General features: G+C 43.5%; 1 protein-coding gene and 1 long non-coding RNA gene across 6 annotated transcripts; one reads left to right on the top strand and one right to left on the bottom strand.

Moving 5' to 3' along the window:
• Positions 1-2,041: 2,041 nt before the first annotated feature.
• On the bottom strand, positions 2,042-3,659 carry LOC119617291. The gene is made up of 2 exons (XR_005233521.1): positions 3,521-3,659; positions 2,042-2,665 (listed from the first exon to the last, which is right to left on the bottom strand). It is a non-coding gene; the product is annotated as an uncharacterized LOC119617291 (long non-coding RNA).
• hmga1a (high mobility group AT-hook 1a) lies at positions 3,613-9,127 on the top strand. 5 transcript variants are annotated; one of them, XM_017409315.3, is made up of 5 exons: positions 3,613-3,700; positions 4,718-4,839; positions 5,636-5,716; positions 6,623-6,679; positions 7,415-9,127. In XM_017409315.3, the coding sequence occupies exons 2-5, from the start codon at positions 4,738-4,740 to the stop codon at positions 7,481-7,483; spliced, it is 309 nt and encodes a 102-aa protein (XP_017264804.1). In that variant the 5' UTR covers positions 3,613-3,700; positions 4,718-4,737; the 3' UTR covers positions 7,484-9,127. The 5 variants fall into 5 exon arrangements, with proteins under 5 accessions (XP_017264804.1, XP_037833050.1, XP_017264806.1 ...); XM_037977122.1 differs by having other exon boundaries at positions 4,718-4,824; XM_017409317.3 differs by lacking the exon at positions 3,613-3,700 and adding an exon at positions 3,818-4,005 and having other exon boundaries at positions 4,718-4,824.
• The last annotated feature ends 282 nt before the right edge of the window (positions 9,128-9,409 follow it).

Genomic DNA, 9,409 nt, shown 5'->3' on the forward strand with positions numbered 1-9,409 from the left:
AATGGTGCAATTAATAGACTAATATTGTATAAAAATAATAAAAGTGTAATTCTTTGGAGAAACGCATGTTGTCCGTCGTCAAATCTGTTAGTGGTTAGAAAATGTGATGGGGGTGACTCTCGGCTGCCATCATGCCAAATTTTAGCTCAGTATCTGTAAAACTCAGCAACTTCTAGCCACTTTTGTTTTTGCCAAGGCTGGTTAACTGTGGCGGCCATCTTAAGTTAGATTGGCTCCAAAGGTTAATCGGCTGTAGAAGCACATCCGATGGTTACTTTCTGAGAGTTTCCTTCGGATCTATGCAGTGGTTCATGAGATAATTTGCCAACAGACACACACACACACAGAGGCAATTACATGATTGCCCACCGCTATGAAAGTTAGGTAATAAACATTGCATAAATGTATTTAAAGTAATTAAAAGTTTTGCTTTTAAAACTCTATGAACCAAAATGTTCAAAGCAATTAGCTGTTTCCAAGGATTTAATTTAAGAAATGTGTTCATGAATGACTGAATACTAAGTTTTTGTATGTTAGAAAGTCTGAACCGCTGTGTTTTTATTTAGTGAATTGTGGTATCTTTGTCATTCTTACAAAAGCACACAGAGTTAGTCTTGTGCAATAAGATAAAAAGGTTTATTTAATTTAAGAATAAACTAAAATAAGTATGATTAATACTGTTTTGATTTGTTTTCAGTAAATAACAGGAGATAAACATTTCACAACTTGGTCCAATAATGTAAATGTGGACAAGGATTTCTGTTAGCTATACGTCATTTCCTGATTAAAACCCTCTGGAAGCATCACAGCAGCTGAAGGACTGTTTGGATGGTTCTGGACGGTTCTGGACGCGGACAGACGGAGTCAAAAACAAGACAGCAGAGAAAGAGCGCAAAGTCAATCTGGTACGCAGCTCCTCAGGACCGTTCCTAAAATACATCTTTTGGCTTTTGAACGAGCAGCTGACTCATTGTCTTAATATCCTGCTTTTTAAAAAGTAAATAAATGAATAAATAAACCAAGGCAGTTTAAATAGCCCATTTTATCGTGTTCAGGATTTACCGGCTGAGAGGTGAGATCCGCCCCAGACAGGCACAAACAGTAACACAACCATACACACACATTCATTCTGAAGTTCAATTTAAACACACACACACACACGCACACACATATTAACTCAGTAACTAAAGGTTGTTTGGGACTGTGTGGGAGAAATTCCACTTTTCCAAGCAAACTTCACAATATGATAACATTAACACAGAATTTCTTTCAAACTGTTTAGGAAGTTTATTGTATCGCAACCGGAACCACAACTACCATGACGATGTCACTTCCTGTTCCTCGGACTCCCATCATTTTATAAACAAACCAGTCTTTGGGACGGTACAGGGTAAGGTAGATGTGCAGGTATATTTATTCATTTGTTTGGTGACAGTATTATTTTTCCCAACCTCCTGATAAACGTTATGTCTTGTGAAAAAGGCTGGAATTTAAAGAAACAAAACTTATTGCAAAAAGTCAAATTTCACATGTGAGTTTTAACTTTTTTTTTTGTTTCTTTAAGGGCTTGATTTGCGTCGGGTTAGACAGCAACAACTTGTGCAAATTGCTGCTGGCCTCTCAGGAACGGACTCAGCAGCTGTTTTTGTTGTGATCCAGTACACACCACCCAACCTGCCATGAGTGAGAGACGTCTTCCCAAATATCATATAATACTCCAACTATCCCCATAAATTAAAGTTGTTCACGGATAAACAGGGGCGGGGGGAATGAGCCTCTGTATATTTTTTTCCCCTCCCTGAACTGTCCACCACAGTCGTTTCCTCCTTGAGGTTTGGTTCTTGTTTTTTTTTTTGGGCTGTGACTTTCCTGCTGACTTACAGCCACATGAGACGCAGCCATCCGACCCCCAGACGACGCGGGCGCGTTTATTTACCTAAAGCCGGCTCGTGGAAAAAAGCGGCTGATTCACGGTTCTTCGCTGCTGCTATTTCTAAGGCTCGATTCATTCAGATGTGCTTCACTTGTGAATGAAAAACCCTGACTAAGTCAGCCAGTGTCCCTTTTCGGCTTTTTTTTTTTTTTTCTCCAATGTTTGTCAAAGAAAGCTTGAAAATCTATGCGTAAGTATGTTCAGGTCAAAGTGAACAAAAGTGGCGACAAATTGCGAACAACATTCACACTACCCAGTTTCCGAAATGTCTCGAAATGTTCACGAGGGTTCTCAGTTTCTTCCCTTGGAGTCGCAGGTTCTCGTTTTGAACGTGGAGCAACGATTTTTCCATCCAAGCGTCCGAAACCTGCCTGCAGTACTTTGTGATGTGATCTTCTGTGTGAATCCAAGAGAAAATCTGCGTATTGTTGCGCAATTTTGTGTCCGCTAGTCCCCAGCAGTGAGCTACCCGGGCCACGTTAGCACTTTGTATCACCGTACCATTGCATATCTGGTTATCTGCTGCCTTACCTGACCTTAAAGTACGTAACATTTTCTTTGCCTTTGGATCCTCAGCCTTCTTACCCAGTGAGCCTAACCTTAATCTCAAGCAAATTCTAACCAGATGAGCAGATCCGAGTTTTGCTTTAAGCCATCGCCTGTAAAGGACCGCACAAATGGACCCACGCAGGCAGCTCCTTCCACAAAAGTCTGGGTACGAAGTGACCAAAGCTGCAAAAGCAGAAAGAGGTGAAATCACCACCCTGCCTGTGCATAATATGCATACTGACTGGTATATACACATAGTTGAGCACAAAAAGTTAAACTTATTGAACAAAATATATGAACATAAATTCCTTACAAAAAAAAAGAAATCAGTGTTCTGTAAGCATTTTAAATAATTTCCTTGTTAACAAAATTGCATTTTCTCAGTTCCTTCGGTCCCTTATGGCTGATTTAAATGATCTTGCATGTGTTTTTTCATTTATTTCTTTGTAATTATTTTGCTTCCCTGTTATACTTTGTTCTGTTTGTAAATTGCTTTGTGTTACGCTTTGTACGAAAGGTGCTTTACAAATACAGATTTGTAACATCAGTTTTTTTTTTTGGTCCATGCAAATTCACAGCATTTTCAGGGGAAACGTACCTGCGTTATTCAGAGTCCAACCAGTCCCCCATCTACTGGCTTTTATTTGTCATACCTCAGATGCAGTTTGCACACATTTAGTATTGTGATATGGGCTATTTTTATGCGGATATTTTAAAGGAGAAAGGTATGGCTTTGAATGAAGGAGGCAGGTCAGGATGTAAAGGAGCAGAATGCCTGTGTTTACACTGGGGGAGGTCAGAGTTCACTCACCATTACAGTGAAGACTGAGGAATGTTGTTCCCTCTCAAAGAAATCTGGTAATTCTGCTTCTTTCTTTGAAATATTTAATATTATTATTACTACTGTTCTGCTCTCCTTTATTACTACTCTGCTGCTCCTACACATCTGTTTGGCGTTTTGTGATCAAACCTGGAAAATGTAAAGAATTCAGGAGCTGAGGAGTGGGATGAGTGTGTGTGTTTGGGGGGGTTGGGCACCTCTCGTGCTGTTGGTGGCCCCGTTTATCATATCCCCGCCCTCCAGTGTTCCAGCTCCCCTGAGGGCGGCGCTTTAAATTGTCCAAAACTCCTCCCGTCCGGCGCCTTTTTTCCCTTTATCTGCACGAGACAAGACGCACGTGCTCGGTATTGGACTGTATTAAACTTCGCATTCTGCCGGTAAAAAAAAAGAAAGAAAAATATATTCATTTTTATTTCTTGTATTTTTTTTTTTTTTTTTTTTTTTAGAAAAAAAAGTAGGCGGGGTTAAAAATAGTCGGTGGTGTTTTTGTTTTTTTTAATGATTATTTGTTATTAAAGCTGCAGGAGCTCGCGTTTTTAAATGGGCGGGCTTGTGTGTGTGTCTGACGAATAAAAGCTGTAGCTTATAGATCGGCTTTTTAACCGGTTCCAAAAAGCAGCCAGGCTTTAAAGGAAACGAATCCGCTTCAATTTAGGACGGAGGCGATAAAGCAGTGACAAAGGTGAGTGTGAGAAAGGCGACGCGGAGACAGCTATTTAGCCTAAACATGCTAGCGGAGCGTTTTACGAACAAGCGAAGCTCCGGCGGGAAATACTAAGGCAAGAAAGAAAGGGGCGCGTATGCGCTCACCGTGAAGCCGCCTTTTGTTGCCTCGACCTGGGCTTTTCGCCGCCGCCTCCTCTCCGGCAATAACAATAATAAAGCTAGCAGCCATTAGGCCGAGGCTTTTAGCCGTTTTAGCCTGCAAACGTTAACGAGCCGACACAGCAGCCATTGTGTGCGGATCTCTCCGCGGCCCCGGCGCGCGGACACGCTGTGAGGCGGCTTCGCTTGAGCACAGCTGGGCCTATTTAATTGCTAAGAGGGGGGGTTCTTTTTTTTTGCAGGTTTATGCGTCCCCTTCCCTTCCTTCCATTCCACCTTGATTACATTGCACTACCTTGCGCTCGGTTTCGCAGCGAACCCCCTCCGTGTAGCCAGAGCCGGGATGAGACCGAAATAGATCTGGAAATCGGCGCGGATTAATTGGGTTAAACGGTGCGCGGTTCGGTCGGTCACTTCGGGCTCGTCGCTGCGGTCAGCGAGTTTAGTGGCTCGGGTACTTAATGTTCCCTGCTTTTTCTGTATGAACTCGAGGCCTCGCTTTGCTCCCGGGGGCCTGCTGCTGCTGGTGGTGGTGGTGATTTTCTTTTGCTCTTGTGTTTCTTCCGCAGGTTGGAACAGCTCCGCGAACATGAGCGACAAGAAGGGGACAGTGTCACCGAAAGAGAAGGAGGCGACAGAGAAGAGAGGGCGTGGAAGACCCCGTAAGCAGGCCCAGGTAAAAACCTCTGACGTAAGTAGTGTCCATTTACTCCTACATGGCTTACTTTGACTTTGCATGCTGCATCTCTTACCTATAATAAACTGAGAGCAGACCCCCCCCCCCNCCACAGACACACACACCTCAGGTAGATGTTACTGCAGGTAAGATGCACTTTGCATATCAGTGTCCCGAGGTCGGGTTGAAGGGAAGAATCCGGGCAGGGCTGCAGCAAGACCTCGTGACCGCGGGGGGCGGCTTATCAGTGCAGAGGTCTTACAATAAACTTCCCGCACGTCTCACCAGTTTGTAAGCAACCGGTAACCCAACACCTTTTAAACTGGTTTTCACACACACACATAGACAGGCACACACACACACACTCACCCCGCCCCTCCCCTCGTGTAATGCATGACATAGCAGAGTGGATCATATAGATGTCACTCGGCCCGCTGTGTTTCACTATTGAGTTGCTCGGTTGCTAAGAGCCGCAGCGATCAACACGCCGGAAACGCAACGGTAGACAAGTGAGCCATGACATGGCTCTGAACCGCACGTTACGCTTGAACAGGACTCGTCGTGCTGAATTTACCTCTCTTTTTAGAGGCATTAGCATCCCCCCCCCCCTTAATGTTTACTTCTGCATGTGTTCCCCTTTCTGAAACAGCAGGCAGGACCACTCGGACAGTTTTTGTTGTGATTTCTTAGTAACCCGGCTTCAGTTTGTGGCTGTGTGTCTGTTTAATGTCTGTAAGATTTAGTTATTTGTCCAGATGTTTCCTAAAAGGTCTCGCCTATGATCCTTTTGTTGTTGTCGTCAAAATGCCAGGATCCAAGTGGGTCCCCATCTCCAAAGAGACCCCGAGGACGACCAAAGGGCAGCAAAAACAAGACAACCGGCAAGGGCAAAGTAAGTTTGCTCCAGCGTGGTGTTTTCTGCTGCAGCGTGCATCCAAAACACAAACTTTTTTCTTGATAAGCTCTTCCTGTTTGAAAACCCAGATTTTTTTTTTTTTCGGTTGCAACAGCAGCTAACCTCATCCGCTTTAAGGATGTCGAGCTGTTACTTGTGATATATATTTCTTGGCTGCAGTTTAGTGGCTTCTACCTCCTGGTGTCAGAAATGGCCCAGCCCTGTCATCCTATTGTATTAAGGGGACCCCCCCCCCCAAAAAAAAAGGGAGGGTCGCATGGAAGAAGGGAGCCTACGCGCAGCTTCCTGCAGCTCGCCGCGTGCTGTGCCGTGCAGGTGCAGAGGCCGCAAGACTGTTTCCAAGCTGACACTAAGCACCCCTCCGCCCCCCCCAACCACCACACAGCCCTAGTTCTTCTCTGCCTGTCTCCATGGCAACAGATTTTTTTTTTCTCTTTTCCCTACCCTCACCCCAATCCTCCAGCCCCCCCCCCTCTTCTGTGTGCTCTCTTTGCTGCTATCTATGGGAACGAGTGGGGGGGAAGACGGAGGGAGTTCAGGCTGCGCGCTCGTGTAGGTTTTCGAAGCGAAGGGGACGAGCTGCGGGTTGTGTCTGCGTTCAGTTTCACCAGCTGTCTCTGAGCCTCGGACCAGGTGGCCAGCGAACTGGAGTGCCCTGTGTGCAGTTCCTGTTGGCCTTCCAGATAATAGCCAATGAACCCAATGCCCCCTTTTTTTTCCATCTTGTCTTGTTGCAGAGGTACGGCTGCCATCTGCAGGCAAGTGTGTGAAAAATATAGATAACAGCCGTTTTGGGGGGTCCTTGCTGCTCAAAGATCTCTCTGCTGCTCTCCATAAAATCCTGTTGACATGTTGCTTTTTTTTATTCTTTTTTCTTCACAGAAAGCATCAGGAACCCCGTCTGCAGGGGGAAAACGTAGGGGAAGACCTAAGAAGGAGGTAAGCGTCAACACATTTGCTAAACCAGTTGTCTCCCAGTTAAATGAAATTATGACGGGGATGACTGTCTGCTGGGTGGAATTGCATTTTCTTAATTTCTTCCTTCCTCTCAGATGAGTCAGTCTTACTCATCTGCTATTTTGGTTCTCTTTTTTTTTTTTTCGTTCAGAGAAACTCTTTAAACATTGACAAGCTTTTTTTTCTTCTTTTTTTTCCTCTCTAAACTTGCAAGGTAGACGCCTATGTTAGCGGTTTCGTAGTAACATTCCATTATGCGCACGAATGGTCCAGGCGCACTTTCAAAAAAAAAAAAAAAAGAAAGTTGTTTGGATCACATTAGTCACCAGAAAAGAATGAGCCCAAGTTGCCCATCCTAACTAGCCCACTCATTTTTATGAATGAACATGTTTGTAGTAGTGAGTGTGTGAAGGAAAAAGCGGGATGGCTCACCGTGACTCACCAGTTATGAATCACTTTGCGCTGCAGATGGTTCACCCTTGCCCTGGGTGCTCTTCGTGCCTCTGCAGTTTATCAAAGCCCCCCACACCCCCCACCCGCCCTTCCATGTTGTTTCTGGAGTTAATAAAAGTCAAAAAGCAGTCGCGTCGAGGCGCGGATCACAGGAAGCCTTTGTTGTTAATCGGCGATGGCGCGCTAAAGGCATATCTCAGTTGCAATTGCAGGCGAAAAATTGAAGTGACTTTGTTTTGTTTTTACTTTCCCTTTTTGTCACAGGAGAAGGAAGAAAAGACATCCCAAGAATCATCCGAGGAGGAAGAAGAGGAGGAGGAGGAGGACCAGTAATTCAACACATGCTACCTCACTCAACATACTGACTTACTGTTAATCAGAACTGGGCTGTTTCTCCAACACCAGTGCCACCACATGACCACTGTTCACAACAAAGACCCCCCACCCTTTCTGTCGAAGGGCGGGTTAACAGTACATATATCATGCAGCAGCACTGGATTTATAGAAATAAAAAAAACAGAGAGAGGGGGGAAAAAAAAGATGGACTTTCTCGAGCATTAGATTTGAGATTTACGTGACAGGTTAAAGTTCTTCTGTACGTCATGTAATCACAAGTTTTTTGTTCTACTGGATTAAGTGCGCTCCGAGGAGCCTAGATGTCTTTTTTTTCTTCTTCTTTTTCTATTTGGGTTTTTTTTTTTTTTTGTTCTTTTTTTGTTTTCTTTCCCTAAATAACGCTCTGTAGGACATTTTCTCTGCTCAGTGGTATTTGTTGCATCTGTCACAGTAGAGCATATAGATTCTTCTCCTTGTTTTATACTGGACGAAGGTGAATTTTACCTGTTTCCTGTTAGTTTTTCTTTTCTTTTTTTTGTTTTAAATCTTCGTGTGTGTTTGGGTGAAGTGGTTAACCTATCCTTTGCATTGTAATATAGATGGAGGTGAGCTCCAGCGTTTAGGATGAGTATAGGTTACTGACTGTAGAGGTGTCTGTCCCACGTCGATCGCTTCTCTTTCGGCTTGACGATTAGAGCGTCTCGACCACCTTTTTTTTTTTTCCTTCATGTTGGACAGTTTAGATTTTAACAACGGTTCTTAAACATTCTGTCTTTTTTGCATGAAGCGGGGAGAAGTAAAGTTTGTTAGAATAACCTGGTCCGATAAATTTTTAGTTTGCTTTTGTTTGTTTTTCTGGATTAAATACTTTTTTTTTTTTTTTTCTTTTAAAATCATGTGTTGCTTTTTATGAACTCGGTTTTTTCTTTTCTTTTTTTTGTTTGAAGATAGCGTTGGCAGAATTTTAGGCTGAGAGTAATCAGTGTCGTTTCTTCAGGGAGCTTTTACAAATGCTGTTACATTGGCGTCTTCGTCTTCACTTAAGCGCGCGCTCAATCATTCACAAAACGAAACCGCAATTGGTCAAACGGTGAGTTTGACTGTAATAGTGGATAGCTGGTGGCACTACTATCCAACAGGGCTGTACATTTTTTCATTCCATCTAGCTTTCAATGCTTTACCTAGCGCCTTTTTCTTCTTTTTTTTTGTCAGTATCTTACCAGTCATGTTTCCCTAGTTTTTTCTCGAGGCGTATATCGGACGCTGTCTACTACAATGAGATAAAAATGTGTGTTTTTAAATTGTCAGGGAACCCGTGTTCAGTCCACTTAACTGGGGTTTTTTTTTTTTGGTTTTGTTTTTTCCACATACCTAAGCTGCTACAACCTCGGTTACAAAACCCGGAAAACTGCAAACAGGCACGACAAAAAGGTCTGGACGCTCATACCTCACTTTAACAGGTGACTTATCATATGATTGCATTTAACTGGTTTTCTGTTTTCAATGTCACCTCCGGCATGATTGGAAAAGGTTTTCTTTTATTTTTCTTTCTTTTTTAAAAAAAAAAAAACCTGACTGTAACACAGTACCTAAGGTGTGAAATGTGTGCATAAACGTCTTGACTCGTTCACAGTCGGAGCTTTCAGACAGGTTGGTTTTCCTTTTTTTTTTTTTTTTTTTTTTTTTTAATGTGTGAAGTAAGTCAGGGAGACCTGTCAGCTTGACAACCGTGTTCACGGATTGTGGTAGATTAGCAAGTGTTTCGTTTGGGTTTTTATTTTATTTTTTTTATTTCTCTGGTGCACTGAAATGTTAGTTTGGATTTTCATGGACAAATGTGCTTTTATGTAGACCCCACCCCCACCGCCTCCCCTCCTCGCGCTCGTCTTCACTGTTCCGTTGGCCATTGTGTCCCCCCCCCCC

Source organism: Kryptolebias marmoratus, linkage group LG8, assembly GCF_001649575.2.
Source record: "Kryptolebias marmoratus isolate JLee-2015 linkage group LG8, ASM164957v2, whole genome shotgun sequence".
Classification (NCBI taxonomy): Eukaryota; Metazoa; Chordata; class Actinopteri; order Cyprinodontiformes; family Rivulidae; genus Kryptolebias; species Kryptolebias marmoratus.

Coding starts and splice junctions, on each gene's coding strand:
- hmga1a (XM_017409315.3), top strand. CDS start 4,738: ATGAGCGACAAGAAGGGGACAGTGTCACCGAAAGAGAAGGAGGCGACA. Junction 5,717..6,622: donor AGACAACCGGCAAGGGCAAA/GTAAGTTTGCTC, acceptor TTTTCTTCACAG/AAAGCATCAGGAACCCCGTC. Junction 6,680..7,414: donor GGGGAAGACCTAAGAAGGAG/GTAAGCGTCAAC, acceptor TTTTTGTCACAG/GAGAAGGAAGAAAAGACATC.